This window comes from Dipodomys merriami, unplaced genomic scaffold, assembly GCF_024711535.1.
Source record: "Dipodomys merriami isolate MVZ:Mamm:240054 unplaced genomic scaffold, mDipMer1.0.p SCAF_146, whole genome shotgun sequence".
NCBI classification, from domain to species: domain Eukaryota; kingdom Metazoa; phylum Chordata; class Mammalia; order Rodentia; family Heteromyidae; genus Dipodomys; species Dipodomys merriami.
Window position 1 is genome coordinate 1096975 of NW_027202782.1, and position 18512 is coordinate 1115486.

Sequence of the window (18512 nt, forward strand, 5' to 3'; positions counted from 1 at the left end):
TTGGCCTTTTCACTCAAGGTTGGCCCTCTACCACTTGAGCTGCATTTTTGCTAGTGAATTGAAGACAGAGTCTCACAGACTTTTCTGCTTCTAACTGTGATCCTCCAGGTCTCAGCCTCCTGAATAGCTGAGACTGACAAATGTGAACCACTAGTGGTTGGCAAACAACCAGATCTTAAAATAGCCACCCCTCTCTTCTTGGTGTGACCTGAAGTTTTTCCACCATTTCTCCAGAAGCTCAGCCATCTAGGCCTTCTCTCTCAGAGCAGCCTATCATCAGAGTTTTGGAAGGAAGAAGGCAGCTGTACCCTACACCAGCTTTGAAGATGTCTTACTTCCTCACATGGTAGACACAGCCTTTGCGGAGCAAGAGACCTAGGCAAATCATACACTCTCAACTGTGCCCCTAAGCATGTGAGAGTACATAGAGCCTTTGAGCCAATAGGGGGAAAGGAAGGCTCAAAGGCAAGGAGAGTCTGTCCCAATGGCTTCTGCAACGTCCCCCCCCCCCCCCCCCCCCCCCGCCAATCTGGCTTCTTTTGGCTAGGAGTGCCAGTGCTGGAGCCTCTCCCTTTCCCTCCCCACCCCCTCTCTCTGCACAGCCTCAGCCTCTTCTGCATCCAATACACACAGACAACACTCCCAGCCTCTAGCCCAGTGTGGAGAACTCAATTCCGTGTGTCTAAACCTAGACTTCTGGTTTGAGTCAAGGCTTCAACCTGCAAGTCTCCTGGGAAGAAAAAAAAAGAAAAAAAGTTGACTTCTCCCTTCACAGTGCTTAACCTCAGGACTGAGAAGGAAGGATGGGTACCCTAGCAGAGGACCTATGCCAGGCAGCTGGAGGCTGGAGGAAGATAGCTTCAGGGGGAAAGCCATTGGTGTTCAGATGTAGAGGTGATGCTTAGTGATGCTCCAGGCTCAAGAGCTAGCATGAGGCAGCATCTATAAGGCAACCTATATGAAGGACCAATGTGAGAAGGGCTCTTTTTTTTCTTTTTCTTTCTTTCTTTCTTTCTTTCTTTCTTTCTTTCTTTCTTTCTTTCTTTCTTTCTTTCTTTCATCCTTTGTGGGGCCTGAACTCTGTGCCTGGGCACTGTCCCTCAGCTCTTCAGCTCAAGGCTAGCGCTCTACCACTTGAGCCACAGCACCACTTCCGGCTTTTTTCTGCCTATGTGGTGCTGAGGAATTGAACCCAGGGCCTCATGCATGCAAGGCAAGCACTCTACCTTCCCAGCCTTTCTTTTTTTTTCAGAGATTAGATCACCACTGCCAGGAAAGGGGAAAGGAAAAGAAAAGGGAAAGTGTGTATCTCCCCAAAACCTGGATTCACAGAATAGCACAGAGGGATTGTATATTGCACATGTCCCTCTGCGTCAGAGTGACTTCTGGCTGATATTTCATAGGTCCCAGGGTTTCTTCAGGGTTTACAAGATACAGGTAGCTCTGAAAAATCATCCTTTTATCACTACTATTTTCATAAGAACTGAAATGTTTTTACCTCTCCAGGCCTAGTGCTGTGACTGGGAAATCTGCATGGTTGCAAGAATCTAGTACAGGACTGGGTATGTGGCTTAGTGCTTGCCTAGCATGCATGAAACCCTGGGTTCAATTCCTTAGTACCACATATACAGAAAAAGTTATAAGTGGTGCTGTGGCTCAAGTGGTAAAGTGCTAGCCTTGAGCAAAAGAAACTCAGGGACAATGCCCAGGCCCTGAGTTCAAGCCCCAGGACTAGCAAAAAAAAAAAAAATCTAAAATAGCCTCAGTCACTTCAACAGATTTGATCCATTTCATGGAGTAGTGGAAATGTCCACCTTGTTATGTTGAAGATATGAAGAGATATTTTCAGCTTCCCAAAGGGAAGACTTGGGAAGCTACCTCTTCTACTTCAATGGGGGGAATATTAGTTCCTAATCTATAATTAATTTGGATACAAGATAATATTTGACTTCTAGAGTCTGATTTTTAAGATAGGGTCTCATTTTTTCCCAAGCCAACCTTGACCACGATCCTCCTATTTACACTTCCCTCCATACTGGGAAGAGGGGCACATGCCATGACATCCACCTATTGGTTGAGGTAAGAGTCTCTCAAACTTTTTTGCAGGAGCTGGCCTCAAACCATTACCCTCCAGATATCAGCTCCATGAGTAGCTTAAATTACAGGTGTAAGCCACTGTGCCTAGTTTACCACATATTATTTTACCCTACCAGCTGGTAAGGTAGCAAGACTTTATAAGTGCTTACAACAAAATATCATTTATTTCAATTGATCCAAACAAATGTATCTTTTTTGTTAATCTTGAAGATTTGTTCATAAAGACAAATTTGGGGGACATACCAAGATATCTATACTCATTCACTCATTCCATACATCAATTTCAACTAGAAAACAAGCAAAAAGCTTCTCTGTTTTACTTATAAGATGTCAATTTCTAGTCACCCTGTATGTTTATGAAAAAAATAACAGCCTTCTATATTCAGAAGATATTAATGAATTTGTTTACTATTGAGTCATCTTTCTAATGATGATAGTTTGGTTACAGTTTATGCCTTTTTTTAAAGAAAACTTTGTATAAAACTCTGTGTAAAAGAAAATGTCTCACTCTCTTTACATCTGTCCATATAAAAGTACTCTCATCCATCCACTGCTGTATTCTGACCTGTTTAAAACCAATTTTTGTGCTTGTGGAAAACCTGGTCTCTTGGGACTTAAAAGTGAATTAAAACTGCTCATAAGTAAACAAAATTGGATATTAAGTTCTTGTGCTCATTTTAGCAACAGTAATAAATTATTTAATTTCAGTGAAAAAAAAGTAACTGAACTTCTCTCCCTGAAATGTCTGATTGTCCTTTATTTCTTGGCACTAGAACTTGAACTCAGGGCCTAGATGCTGTTGCTTAGCTTTTTCACTCAAAGCTACCACCTTACTATTTGCACCACAGCTTAAACTTCAGCTTTTTGCTGGTTAACTGCAAATAAGAATCACAAGGTCTTTCCTGCCCAGGCTGGCTTCAAACCCTGATGCTCAGAGCTCAGCTTACTGAATAGTCAGGATTACAGGCGTAAGCCACTGATGTCCCCCTTACCCTTTATTTCCTCCTCCAGTTGCTAAAGGTAAACATGTGGCTGGAGACATATCGTATTCTCCCTCCTTTACCTCGTCCCCACCAGTTCATCCCTGAGTCTGCCCAATATTGCCACCTAACAGCCTGCTTCCCTCCCCTACCTGCACCTATTTTCTTGGTCCTGATTTTCCCAGTGCCTGCAACCTCACTGTGTACTGAGGCCCTATAGCTCCTGTAGCCCCTATCCAGGCTTACCTGTGCCCCAGCCCCCTGCACTAGACGTGAAGGTCTGTGAATGTTGCTTCCTGCCCCCACCTCTGACCACTGGAGAATGGTGGCTATATCCTCCAGCGCCTTTGCTTCAAGGGGCCTGTGGATGCAGTTCCTTCTACTCACAAGCCTCAGGGATAGGTTTGCTTCCTTCCTGCTCAATCTCAGTTGTTTGTTGTTGTTATTGTTGTTTGTTTTTGTTTGTACAGGTACTGGGGCTTGAACACAGGGCCTTGAGCTCTCTCTTGGCTTTTTTTTTAAATTCAAGATTGTGCTTTATCCTTTGAGCCACAGCCCCACTTTCAGCTTTTTTTGCTGGTTGATTGGAAATAAAAGTCTCAAGAACTTACCTGCCTGGCTTGGCTTTGAGCTGTGATCCTCAATCTTAAGTGTTCTGAGTAGCCAGTATTACAGGCCTGTACCACCAGCACCTGGTTCTCAGTCTCAGTTATTATACTCCTGATGATTACCTGTTTCTGGGGACCCACAAAAAGACACCCTAGCTAGTCCCAGTGATGGCTTGCTCCCAGTGGGTCCCCGAACTTCTTCTTGTCCTCCAATCAGGGGTCCTCACTGTGGTGAGGGCAATCTTTCCCTCACGCAGACAATCACAGTACTAGACTCAGAGGCTCTCCAGGGCTCTCTATCTCCCTTTTAAGATAAAAATCCTCCAAGTGACCGAGGAGATCCTGTGTGCTGTGGCCTTGTGGCTGCCTCACATCTGTTCCTGGTAGCAACCAGGGCCACTCAGATCTGGGTTCAAATACCACCTTCTTCCCCAGTCTCAGGCAGAACACACACTCCTTATTTATCTCATTGTCATTTTGTATAGACTCGTAATTAACTGAGGCATGTCTCTCTCCTGCCCATAGTCAGAAGAACTAAAGCATACTCCTTATGGTCCAGCCTTCTCTTCCTTCTCCGGGAGCTGGCTGTTATAAGGCAACTACATGCATAGCTAAAAATCCCACCTTCAGCTGGAAGCCAATAGCTCAAGCCTTTAATCCTAACTACTCAGAAGACTGAGATCTGAGGATCATGGTTTGAAGTCAGCTCTAGCAAGAACGTTCATGAGGCTCCTATCTCCATTTTTAAAAAGCTGCAAGTGGAGATGTGGCTCAAGTAGTAGAGCATCAGCCTTGAGCAAAAAAGCTCAGGGATAGTGTTTACTTAGGCCCTGAATTCAATCCCTAGGAATCCCCTTCCTTCCTCCCCTACACAAATAATTTTACCCTCCAGCCTCCATTGTAGACAGGATGGTCCGGAGAGGAGAGGTAGAACCAGAAGCCTCCTGGACTTGCAGGAAAGCTTGGTCCCTCAGGATGCCTTATCATCCTTCTTGATGCACAGAGACTGTCCTCTCCTCCCTGGAGGTGCAGCAGCCATTGTATCACCAAGAAGTCAAAAGCCACACATGAAATTAAAGGGCAGGGAAATCTGAAATATCTGACAGCTTGGAACTTTACACCAGCTCTGGGCTTTTTTTTTTTTTTTTGCAGCACACAACCAAGAAACCCCTATTTGGTGAAGGATCTGCTCCCAAGCATTCCTAAGCGATGGGTGGGGTCTGGGCTGGCTCACTTGCCTCATGTTCTGTCCTCTAACATCTTCACCTGATACCAGCAAACATGAAATCAGTGTTATCTGAATGAATGCTTTTAATTCCATAGTCATCTCTTAAAATAGACACAGGGATAGAGGCCTTAGCAATAGAGACATTAGCGATTTGTTGAAGATCACAAAGCCATCTAAAAGACTGGGTTTCTTTATTTGTCCCTTTACGTCCCTTTGTCTTTTTAAGTTGAAGTCAAATAATATATTTTAAAGTCAACCATGAACCATGTAACTCATACAATTCAGTGGCATTTGGCTCATACATAATCTAATGCTATACAGCAATCACCTCCATCACATTTTGAGATATTTTCACACCCCAAAAGGAAGCCCTGGATGCATCTTGCAGTCTCTCCCCCGCTGACCCCAGACAATCCCAGTCAACTACAAATCCAATTCCTGTGCTAGTGGATTTACCTAATCTGGACATTGCACTGAAGTAGAATCAACATGTGGTGGCCTTTTGTGTCTGGCTTGTTTCACTTGGCACCAAGGTTTACCTATGTTGTCATGTGCATTAGTATTTCATCTCTTTTTAAGGTTGAATCACAAGCCATTGTGTGCAATGATCCCATTCAAGGTGTTCATTCATCCTTCATGGACGTTTTAGATTGTTCCCACCTCTTACCTGAGATAACATGCCTGCTGTGAACTTTTGGATACCAATGTTGGAATTCTTGCGGAGTGTCTTAATTCTATACTCTTAGCTGAGAATGGCAAGGAGGAGAACTTAAGAAAGGGAATGATTTTATCCTTCGTGCTTTTTTGAGGGGTGGGGGTGCTAGGGATTGAACCCAAGACTTTCCACTCGCTAAGAAAGTGCCCTACTGCTTGAGCTATGTCCCCAATTCTTTCGTTCTTAATTTGTTTTTGATATAGTGCCTCACTAACTTTCCGCCTGGACTTGAACTCATGACCCTTCTACCTCAGCCTCTTCAATAAATAGCTTGAACTGCAAGAGAGTATCGCCAAATCCAGCTTTCTATGTTGAGGTGGGTCTTGAAATCTGTTTTTGCTCACACTGGCCTGGAACCACAGTTTTCATGATCTCAGCCTCCAGTAGAGTTGTGATGACAGGCATGAGCCACTGGTACCTGGCTTTTACATACTTTATCTCATCTATTGTTAGAATTCTCATCCATTCTATAGATTAGGAGAGGGAAGGTTAAATCATCTGCCTGCAGTCATTCACAAGTATGAGACCTCAAGTTTTCCAAGCCCCACACTGAGTCCTCCTCCCACCCTCATCTAAATCATGAAGGCAAGAGCATGCATGTGAGGCATATGACCTCACAGTTTCTACAAACTCTCACCTTTTGCACATGAAGAAGCTGGTGGTAAGAAAACACTGGCTAGCTAGGTACCAGTGACTCACACCTATAATCCTAGCTACTGTAGAGACTGAGATCTGAGGATCACAGTTTGAAGCCAGCATGGGCAGGAAAGTCCATGAGATTCTTACCTCCAATTAAACAGCAAAAAGCCAGAAATGGGGCTGTGGCTCAAGTGGTAGGGCACTAGGAAAAGCTAAGGGATAGAACCCAAGCCCTGAATTCAAGTCTGAGTACTGACATAAAAGAGAAGAGCGGATGGAAAGGGAGAAGGGAGAAAGAGAGAGAGGAAAGGTGAGAAAAGAGGGGAAAGAAGAGAGGAAGAAAGGAGGGGAAAGGGGAGAAAGGGAGGAGAGAAAGGGAGAGGAATGGTCTGGCTCTCTACACAGGTCCAAGACAGGAGTGGAGATGCTAGCTCCTTCCTCTGTATAGACCATTTATGGCCCCAGGTGATTGAGTGAGCAGTACTGGATTTTCCCCCAATCTCCAACCCACCCTGGCCTTGAATTCATGCTCCCTCATCCCATGGCACTGGACACGATCCACTTGCAGAATGCACCTGCGTTGAGGCGGGCCTCATACCTGGCACTGGCAGCTCCATGCTCGCATCCTCTCTGTCTCTGGAGAGCTCCTGCAGGCACTGGGTCTGCTCCTCCTGCATCACATGTAGCACATCACACAGGCGGGGCAGGGCTCCAACCTGTAAGCCCAAGCCAAGGGTGTCACCATTGCTACTCATCAATCAGATTAGCTCACGGGGATTCAAACACGAGGAAGGCAGAATCCAAGGAGTTTGGGGGCAGCTATCATGCTCACATGACCTGTAGTCTGTCCACTATAAAGCTTGCTCTTAGGTTTATCAAGAGTCTCAAGTTCAAAAAGTAGTTTGTTTCTTGGGCACCTTATTATGAGTTTATAAGACGTATTTTATTGCAGTCCAGCTGTGCAGCCATCTTAGTTTTTGAAAGCTTGTTTTTGAGTCAGGCAAGTTCATTGGACCCCACACTCAGCCGCTGGTGTTCCACTGAAGAAAGCCCAGACAATGGGACCACAAGGATGAAGGGGACGGGGTGAGAAGAGGGGCTGGCTCACATCCTAGCATCCTCGCTCTTCCCAAGTTACACTCACTGCACAGCTCTCCTACTTCATTGGTGCCAGAGACTCAATAAATATATGAATAAATGAATGAGCAACTGAATGGACAAAGGAATGAATTCCCACTCTTGCTACAGATATGAGTATGTAATTTTAATATTATGGAGCCCTTCGTAATACATTAGTTCATACAGTACTTTTTTGTTTTTAATTTCTTATTGTTATTATAAAGGAGTTACAGTTACATAAGTCAGGTAAAGCATACATTTCTTTTTGGACAATGCTACCCCTTGCCTTACTTTCCCAGTTTTCCCCTCCCATCCTGACATACGAGTTGTATAGTTCATCTAGTTTCACATAGTGACTAGTGACTGTCACTGCTTCATTTTTTTCACCATTTGTCCCTCCATTTCTGTGTCCCCCCTTATCCTCCCAAAGACAGATTGAACAAACAAACAAGACACAAAGAAAACAAAAACAACAAAGGGAAAAAACCTCTTGTTTCCATTTTCTGGTGTTCATTTGGATAAATAATATATAATCAGAGGCACAAAGGCATTGTGTCTTAGAATAGGCTCCTTTGGTCTTAAACTGTGTGTGAATGCTTCAAGTCTTGAGTTCATACAATGTTCTTATATATGCAGAGAAGAAAACTGAGTTTTATGGTGATGGGAATGTAACCAGGGTAGCATGCTCAGAATCATGAGTGGTCTATCTAGGCTGGTTTTGAACCATGATCCTAAGATCTCAGCATCTTGAGTATTCAGGACTATAGATGCCCAGTTAGATACAATCTTTTTAATGCATATAAGCACCCTATATCAGGAAATGTATTATTTGGCCAATTAGCTCTACTTCCGAAAGCCATCTGATATGTGGAGAAGGCTTTTAAGAGCAACTTTATTGATTGATTGATTGATTGATTGATCTATTGCTCGTCCTGGGGTTTGAACTCAGGGCTGGGGTGCTGTCCCTGAGTTTCTTTTGTTCAAGACTAGCACTCTACCACTTAAACCACAGCATCAGTCTTTTTCTGAGTAGCTTATTGAAGATAAGAATCTCATGGACTTTGCTGTCCTGGCTGGCCTTGAACTGTGGTCCTCAGATCTCAGCCTCCTGAGTAGCTAGGATTACAGGTGTGAGCCACCAACCAGCACCTGGCTAAGTTTGTATTTAACAGGAGGAATAAAGACAGGCTTCTATGTCAAGAAAATGGGTCAGATATATATTTTATTACTTGAAATAAACACAAACACAATCCTAGATATTACAAAAAACAATAAGAAGATTTGGAAAGGTGAATCTGAGAAGGCAGGTTAGCTAGAGTCCTCAGGGCTGGAGACTGATAATCTAGTGACTTCTGCCTTGTATGTCATAGCACTGGAGCTGAAGAAGCCAACCTTAAGGAACAGCCACAAGGTACAAACCAAAAAAGCCCCAACCAAAGCCTGCTCTCACTAGCCAAAGACAAGACAGAGCTCTTGCCAAGACAGAAGACTTTTCCATACAATCTTCTTACTCCAGCCAAACATCCTTCCTCCCCAAAAAGGCCAAGAGGGAATCCAGAACATCCCTTTTTCCCCCAAGAGCAGGACTTGAACTGGATCTCTGAAGCTTTCACTCATTGGCTGGCACTCTACCATCTAGCCACGCCTCCCAACCTTTTCACCAGCTATAACATGGAACTTAAGCCTTGGTGATGTTAGGGGTAATGTGTATGTTTCATGGGGCCTACAAACACTGGCCAGGGCAGAGTTAGAGAGGTCAAATGGGCAGCTAGAACTTTCATCCTGTTCTGTGGTCATGAAGTGTCAGTGGCTTGTAGTGTCAGTGGAGATGATTTTCTGCCCCAACAGAAGCAATGATGTGCTCCTCAGCCCTGAGGATGGTGTCAGAGGAGGCCTCATAAAGATCTAGGACTTTCTTGTGGCCATGAACCTTGCAGTGTCGATGGAGACCATGTTGGCACTCTCCCCCTCCCCCACCACCTGTAACTACCAGCACCCTTGCAGGTATCAGATGACTCAGAATAAGAAGCTAAACTTCTATTTCTATCTCACAGTAAGTACACAGCACCCACCCACCCCTCCAACTGTCAAAAAATTAAACAAGAGTTTAAAATAAAAACCAATCTCAAAATGTAACATTCATCATACTGAGAGCTAGCAGGACTTCAGATGTGTAGAAATACAAGAAAGATCCCAGTGCTGATGGTTCATGCCCATAATTACAGATACTCAAAGGCTGAAATCAAAAGGATTGTGGCTTGAAGCCAGCCTGAGAAAGAAAAGAAGCCACGAAAGTGCTTCTATGAAACATCTAGCAAAATGCTGGAAGCATGGCTCAAGGAGTAGATTGCTAGTCAAGTAAGCAAGCCAAGCAAGCATGAAGCCCTGAGTTCAAACCCCAGTGTCTCAAAAAGAAATGAAAAGAAAAAAGAAGTAAGGGTAAAGGAAGGAGGGAAGGATGGAGAGAAGAAAAAAGGAAGGAAGGAAGGAAGAAAAAAGGAAGGAAGGAAGGAAGGAAGGAAAGAAAAAAGGAAGGGAGATAGGGAGAGAGGGAGGGAGGGAGGGAAGGTAGGAAGGAAGAAAGGAAGGAAGAAAGGAAGGAGAAAGAGAGATTTCAGCAGAATCAGTGAGTAAAGTTAGAGAAGAATCAAATTGAAAATGACAACAATTAAAATTATATGCTAGAATTGAAAAAGACAATAATCAAAATTAAAAGCTCAGTATATAGGTTTAACAACAGAATGGGAGTAGATGGGAGACACAGTAAGAATTAGTGGGACAGAAGGCAAAATAGTAGAAATTATTCAATCTGAACAACAGAGGGAAAAAACTTAATATAAAAAATAAAAGATTTCCCCTCTATACGGTATTTTCACAATAAAAAAATAAATAATAAAAATAAAAGATTTTTTTAGGAACTTGTGGGAGATATATAAAAATCTAATGTTTACCCCTTAAGAATTTCAGAAGAGAAAGATGGTGCTGCTAAAAACATGTTCTAAGAAATGGCTAAAAAATCCCAAATCTAGAAAGACACATATATTTAGGTTCAACAAGCTGAAAAATCACCAAAAAGATTAAATCTAAAGAAATTAAAAGCTCAGAAAACAAACATGAAACACTAAATATCAGAATTAAGCCATTGTACATCAACAATAACACTAAGTATAAATGGTCAAAATATATCAAGTAAGGGCTGGGAAGTTGGCTCAGTGGTAGAGCACTTGCCTTGCATGCCTGAGGCCCTGGGTTCGATTCCTCAGCACCACATAAGCAAAAAGAAAAAAGCCGGAAGTGGCACTGTGGCTCAAGTGGTAGAGCGCTAGCCTTGAGCTGAAGAGCTGAGGGACAGCACCCAGGCCCAGAGTTCAGGCCTCATGACTGGACCCCTCCCCCCCGCCAAAAAAAATATATCAAATAAAAGAGATATGGTGCATAATAGTTTAAAACACAAACTATGGGTGTCTACATGAAACTTAAATGGCAAAATATTTAACTAAAATTATACATAAGCAGCTAAAAGCCTTAAAAAAAGATAAGTAATCCAGATGTTGACCAAAGAAATCAAGTGTGACTATATTAATATAAAATAAGGGTGTAGAGCCAAAACAATAACTATACATAGCAAAGGACATTGCATAATTTAAATAGACAATAAAAACCACACAGCAATCTTAAATGTACATGCACTAAAAATAAAGCTTCACAATATGGGAAGCAAAAACTGATAAAGAGACAAATATACAACCTTTGTTTCTTCACTGCTTTCTTAACAAGTGGTAGAACTACTATGCAGAAAATCAGCAAGAGTATAGAAAAATACGATCAACCAACACAATACACTCAACATTTACAGAATAATTCATCCAAGAACAGAATACACATTTTTATCATGTGCATGTGGAATATCTACCAAAAAGAATATATTTTATGCCATAAGATGAATCATGACCAATTTAAAAGAGCTAAAATCATATAGGAATCAATGACAGAAAGAAAACAAACAGTACAGTCTCCAAACATTTGGAATTAAGCAACAAGTTTCTAATCAAAGCACAAATTCAGTATGAGAATCAATCAACATAAGCCACCATATTAGCAGGCAAAGAAGAAAAGTCACATTATGTAGAAAAATTGTTTACCCATTCAACAAAGTTCAATACCTTCTTGTGGGAAAAAAAACCCAAACATTCAGACAATAGAAATAGAGGGGAACTTTTCTCAAATTGGTAAAGAACATTTTCAAAAATTTGCTAAACCTTTCAATGTTGACCAACTGACTGTTTTTCCTTTAGGCTGGCATGAAGGTAAGGATGTATGCTTTCACAATTTTCATTATAGTACCAGAAGTTCTAGCCAGCACAATAAAACAAGAAAAATAAATAAAGGCATAGAGATTATAAAAATGGAGCACAATTTCTACATGATTACCTATGTAGCAACCATTGGAATCAACAAAAAAAAATCTCCTAGGACACAGAAAAATGTTCAGCTAAGGTCTTAGATTGTAAGCTTATTTAGCTTATACAAGTGAGTGCATAGACACCAAATTATCACTACAAAGCTTCTTTGTTTTAGCCCACTTTGTGCCACTCCAGCAAATACCTGAGAAAAATCAACATATAAAGAGAAAGGGTTGGTTTTGGTTTATGGTCCTGGCTGTTTTTGATCACGAATGATTGGGCATTTATTGCTTTGGGTTGGTGACAATACCTCATGGCAGGAACACATCATGGAGCAACCCATTCACTTCATGACAAGGAATGAAGAGAAGGAGGAAGATATGGAATCTTCTGGCCACCCCTAGTGATCAGAAGACCTCCGTCTTGGACTACTTAAAGCTTTGCCACCTCACAATAGCACAAAGTTGGAGACTAAGCCTTGTAACACATGAGATTCTGGGAAACATTCCAGATCCAAACTAGACAATACTTAGAATCATTTACTTTTTAGGTAGAAATCTAGCAAATGTACAGATTTATGTGTTAAAACTTATATAATGCATATGAAAGAACTCAAACACCCAAATAAATACAGGGACATTCAGATGCTTCTCAACTTGCATTCTCTTATAAACCTTTTGTAAATGAAATGACTAGAATTCAAACTACAGTAATGCATTCAACCTACTGAGCACCCCGGCTCAGCTACACAATGCACACTAGAATATTAGCTGTTTGTTCTGATGACAACTGGGAGCTAAAACTCATTGCCACAGTCCAGTGTCACCAGAAAGGATAGTACTACCTAAGGCAAGCCTGGGAAAAGATCTAGATTTGAATCCCAATGTTTGCTACCACTTTCACACCTATGTAACGCCAGACATCAAAAATCTAATCACCCTAACTGGAGGACTATCTGTCTAAGGCCAGAAGTAGAACTTCTGGATTATAGAGTAATGCCCTACTTAATTTTTTGGAATCCCCAAAGCACTTTCAACATCAGTTATACCATTTCATAGTAGGGTTCCAATTTCTTCCTGTTCTTAACTACATTTGTTATTTTTCTGTTGTGTTTGTTATTTTACATTGGCCAGCCTGGTGTGTACAGTGGGTCATTCAATAGTTCTCTTAGCTGTATCTTTCCAATGAAATGTACTAAAGCAAGGTCATTACTTCCTTTACATGGGTCCACCACCATACAATGGTATTCTGCTGAAAGACGGGGCCTGAGGTTCCCAAGGGATGATCAGAGGAGAAGGATGTCCCTTGGGATGGTTGGGAGTGGCTAGATACAGCATGCTGCTCAGAGGAACAACGTACCTGAAAGATACCTTGTTGGGAAGATGTAAAATAGGTTATCTAAATTAACCTAGAGAAGGGGAGGAGAGGTCAATACATGTGGATACACACATATTCATTTATGCACACATTTTATATACTCACTAAAAGTATTAAGGAGAACAACTCAAAATTCAGTGGAGAAAAAATAAATAGAAGAATCAATAACTTTATGTAAAATATTTCTCTAAAATAAGAGCAGTTCATTTAAAAGATTCATTTATTTTATTTTATTGTTTGTTTATTGTACTATGCTTTAAACTCAAAGCCTTCAAGTCTCTCTTGGCTTTTTCACTCAAGGCTGACATTCTTCCACGTGTGACTTATTTTCTGGTTAATTGGAGATAAGAGCTCCATTTTGGGCTTTTGTTGTTGTTGTTAATTGAAGATAAAAGTGCCACAGACTTTTTTGCCCAGGCTTGCTTCAAACCTGATCCTCAGATCTCAGCCTCCTGAGTAGCAAGGGATACAGGTGTAAGCCACCAGTGTCAAGATCTGTCTCTCTCTGTCTTTGTCTCTCTGTCTCTCTGTCTCTCTCACATACATACACACACTCTGAACTTGTGTTAGTATATTTGTTTCCATTTATTTGTACAAGTGCCAAAGAGCTGTACCAGCTCTCCAAAGGCAATCAATTCCAGCTCCTTTTAGTTGTCTTTTTTCTTTTTTTAATCTTCACATTTCAAAATTAGGCTTTAGATTGAACTTTCTTGGTTAATTGAAGATAAAGATTTAGATGTTTTAAAGTATCCTTATAGATTATATGCACTTGTCTTCATTCAATTTTTAGTGAAACAAATGTTCAGTATTTAGAATGGCTTCTTTTGACTATGCAATATTGTTGGCTGCTGAATCGCATCACATAAAATGACTATGTCTTGTACGTTTTTTTTTCCTGCATGCTATTTTATTTGATTCGTTTCTGCATATCTGTGGCTGATTTTTCAAATATTCCCAGCACTGACAGAACACTCTAAGTCTTATTTTCTTTTCTTCTGGGCACCTTTCCCCCAGGGTCTTCCTTCTCCCTGCTCAACCTGCACTCTCTCAGCTGGTTAGTTCTGGGTGCCCTCTACCCTCATCTCCCACCTGGAGTCCTGTTTTCTAGGTTCCATGTCCTTTTCCTAGGTTTGCACTCTGGCTTTACAGAAACCCAGAATTCTCTAGCAACTCTCTAAGAAAGTATGCACATGGCAAAATTGGTTAACTACTTTTAGAAAACTAAAGCTAGATCCTTATATATCACCCTGCACCAGAATCAACTCCAAATGGATCAAAGACCTCGGAGTCAAAGTAGACACTCTGAAAACATGACAGGATGGAATAGGAGAAACCCTAGGTCTCCTTGGCACAGGCCAAAATTTTCTTAATAGAGACCCAGAAACACAACAAATCAAAGAAAGGTTGAACAAATGGGATTGCATAAAATTGCAGAGCTTCTGCATGGCAAAGGACATAGCTAGCAAGATCAATAGAAAGCCCACGGATTGGGAGATCTTCACTAGCCATACAACAGACAAGGGTCTCATATCTAAAATATACCTTGAACTCAAAAAATTAAATCTCCCTACAACAAATCTTCAAAGAAACAACTGCCTAATAAATAAGTGGGCCAAAGACTTAAAGAGAAACTTCTCTGAAGAGGAAAGAAGGATGGCCAATAGACACATGAAGAAACGCTCAACCTCTCTAGCCATAAAAGAAATGCAAATCAAAACAACATTGAAATACCACCTCACCCCAGTTAGAATGGCTATCATCAAGAACTCTAATAACAACAGATGCTGGAGGGGATGTGGACAGAAAGGAACCTTACTGCATTGTTGGTGGGAGTGTAAACTCGTTCAACCACTTTGGAAAGTAGTATGGATGTTCCTCAAAAGACTCCACATTGAGCTCCCCTATGACCCAGCAATCCCACTTTTGAGCATCTACCCAAATGTTCACAAACAAGACCACACTAAAGCTACCAGCACGACTATGTTTATTGCAGCCTTATTTACCATAGCTAAGATATGGAACCAACCCAGATGCCCCTCAGTAGATGAATGGATCAAGAAAATGTGGTATATATACACAATGGAATTCTGTGCCTCCATCAGAAAGAATGACATTGCACCATTTGTTAGGAAATGGAAAGACTTGGAAAAAATTATATTAAGTGAAGTAAGCCAGGCCCAAAGAAACATAGGTCCCATGGTTTCCCTTATTTGCAATATCTAGTATATGTCTGAGTCAAGCAGAAAAGGTCAGTTAATTTGATGTTAGGGAAATGAACCCTAAGATATGTATTCAAATGATTTTTTTTCTTTTATGCGATTGTTTCTAACACATTTATAAGATTATTTCTTTGTTGCTTTGTATGTCCCTCCCCCACGGTATAACCCCTGCTTTCACTGTATTTGATGTTGTTATAATTTGTGGAGGGGAAGGGAAAAAACAAATCATTTAAATAGGGATACAGGTGGACCCATTGCAACAATGAGACGTACAAGCCGTTATGTCAAAAACGAACTTTACAACTTTGGGGGGGAGGAGGGTTGGGTGGGGGAGTGAGGAGTGGACAGGATGGGAAGGGGAAACAAAGGAGGAGGCTACAATGCTCGATAAGAAATGTACTCATTATCTTGCCCAGGTAATTGTAACCCCTCTGTACAGTATTTTCACAATAAAAAAAAAGAAAGCATGCACAGTGACAACCTTTTGAATCTTTGCTGAAGATTAATTTGATTAATGTGAAACTATTTATTTGGATAGAGAATTCTAGGTTGAAATCATTTTTATCCCCAGTTTTGGAGGCATTACTCCCCTTTCTTCCTATGCAGTTTATAACATAGCCAATTGTGATTCCAAACTTTTTTTTTTGCTGTGCTAACACTCAGGGTCTGGGTGCTTGCTGTCTGAGGGCTTCTTTTGCTTAAGACTAGCATTCCTTGAGCCACATTTCTGCTTCTGGCTTTTTTGTTGTTGTTGGTAGTTTTAGTGAAGATAAGTCTTAAAGACATTCCTGCCCAGAATGGCTTCAAACTATGACCCTCAGATCTCAGCCTCCTCTGAGTAGCTAGGCTTATAGACTTGAGCCACCAGCACCTGCTCTGATTCCAAATCTTTTACATATAATTTTTAAATTTTCCCTTTAGAACTATTTAGGATTTTTCTTGGTTTTTAGTTTCTTCAGAATGTCTTATGGAAATGATTTTTTATTTGTTCACTGGTTGGCTATTTAGTGACCAATATGGGCTTACATTTCTGGGAATTTAAAAGGTATTGTTATTCTATTATTCTATTATTTTCTCCCTTCATCTTTTATCTATTGACCTAGATGCATGTTGGTTGAATAATCAACAATTTAGACTGATCTTCCAACTCTATTATCTTTTCCTGTTATTAAATTAATGGTACTTTTTTATTGTGAAAATACTGTACAGAGGGGTTACAATTACATGGGCAAGATAATGAGTACATTTCTTATCAAACATTGTAGCCTCCTCCTTTGTTTCCCCTTCCCATCCCATCCTCCCCCCACCCCCCCCACCCAATTCTCATCCCCCCCCCACCAAAGTTGTAAAGTTCATTTTCGACATAACGACTTGTACATCTCATTGTTGTAATGGGTCCACCTGTATCCCTATTTAAATGATTTGTTTTTCCCCTTCCCCTCCACAAATTATACCTACATCAAATATATGAAAGCAGGGGTTATACTGTAGGGGAGAGTAATGGTACTTTTTATCTTTATCTGCTGTCAAATTAGTGGTATTTTTTTCTTTGTAATCTTCTGTCTAGGAGCTCTCTTACCTGTGGAACTAAATGTTACCTTTGAAGATAAATGATAACTTTTTCATGCCAGTCCAGGGGCCTAATTGCTACCTCTGAGTTTTATTTACTCATGCTCGTTCTCTGCCACTTGAGCCACTGCTACACTTTTGGATTTTTTTTTGGTGCTTAATTGGAGATAGGAGTCTCATGGACTTTTCTGTGCAATTGGCTTCAAGCTGCAATCCTCAGATCTTAGCCTTCTGAGTAGGTAGGATTACAAGTATGGGCCACTGGCACCCAGGTAATGGTCAACTTTTATACATTCAGCTTCCAAGAAGCCATTGTCATTCTCAGATTTCCTGTTAATATTCTTGTTTGTTGCCTGATAGTTCTATGATTAACATTCATCATCCAAGTTTTAGGGTATTTTTACAGTTGGTAGACATATTTTAAGAGGTATATTCAGTTTATGAGCTAACAGACCCTTTCTATGAAGAAGTCTCCAGCTCTGTGCTGGTTGATTTATGCTGTGTGGCCTCATTTTACAGATTGGGCCCAAGGAGAATGCCTGATCCTGTTTGGGATAATCTATGGCCTTTAGGTTATCTAGTACTGCAATGGGAAGCAAAGTCAATGTCTCCTATTCATAAAACATGCACACCTGGGAGCTACAGGCCATCCATAGAATGTGCTTTAGAAAACAACAGAATAATCCACTCCACAGAGGCAGAGAATAAGGGAGGAAGCAGGTCATAGAGTTCTGTTAGCTATGACAATGTTGATTTGGGGCTCCTAAATCTAAAATGCCAACATGCAGGATGACACATAATAAGAATAAAATTCTGAAGAACGTGAAGGGACTTAATGTCATTTTTTTTCTCTTCAAACTTCATAATGCAGCTCTCTGCCTTCCAACTGGAGACAGGAAAGAAATTGTTCCAGGGAGGATAAAGGAAACAATCCTATGGTTTCTCTTTACAGAGTGAAAAGTAAGAAGATGGAATTTGCTATGGTTTTTCTCAGCTCAAAACACAAAATGTCAGCCAATATTTATTATACCACTGCATACCTCAGCAGCCTGCCCAGCACTGAATCACAGAGGCATATGGGAAATTGTTCCTGCCCGTGAAGCTTAGCGCCCAGTGTCCAAAAGGGTGCAGAGAAGCCAATGGCCAGTGTGTGATGTAAGTGCCCTAAGAGAGAAAGAATTGGGTGGGAAGGCCTCTAGGGGAGGGTGTGGGGCCGGGGTGAGAGGCAAGAAAGGTGATTCTTGAGAGACAGCTGGGGAGAGCATAATGCATCCAGATAAAATGGGGGTAAGGAGCAAGGGCTTGAAGGACCAGCATGTAGGAAGTTGTGGATATAATAATCAGTAGGGACTCTGGCAATGGGGACCCCCCAGGAGGTGACTCCACCCTTTAGAAGTGAGGACTCTCATGCCTAAGAGCAATGTCTCATGAACAGATATCATGAGATATCACATGGAAGAGGCAAAACCCTGAAGCAACAGACAGTAGACTGAATGTGAGGAGAGTGGAAGGGACTCTGACCCCCATGCGTCAGATTTGGGTTACTTGATAACTTTGA

General features: G+C 41.3%; 1 protein-coding gene across 4 annotated transcripts in view; it reads right to left on the bottom strand.

Annotated features, from left to right (window-relative positions):
- The window catches only part of Sctr (secretin receptor), a 70111-nt gene that overhangs the window by 43239 nt on the left and 8360 nt on the right, over positions 1 to 18512 (bottom strand). For all 4 annotated transcript variants that reach the window (XR_011371784.1, XM_070021858.1, XM_070021857.1 and 1 more), the window contains exon 2: positions 6866 to 6983. Coding sequence is in view for 3 of the 4 variants with exons in the window: in XM_070021858.1 (XP_069877959.1) it covers positions 6866 to 6983 (118 nt within the window). In the remaining variant the exon portion in view is untranslated. The remainder of the gene's footprint in view (positions 1 to 6865; positions 6984 to 18512) is intronic.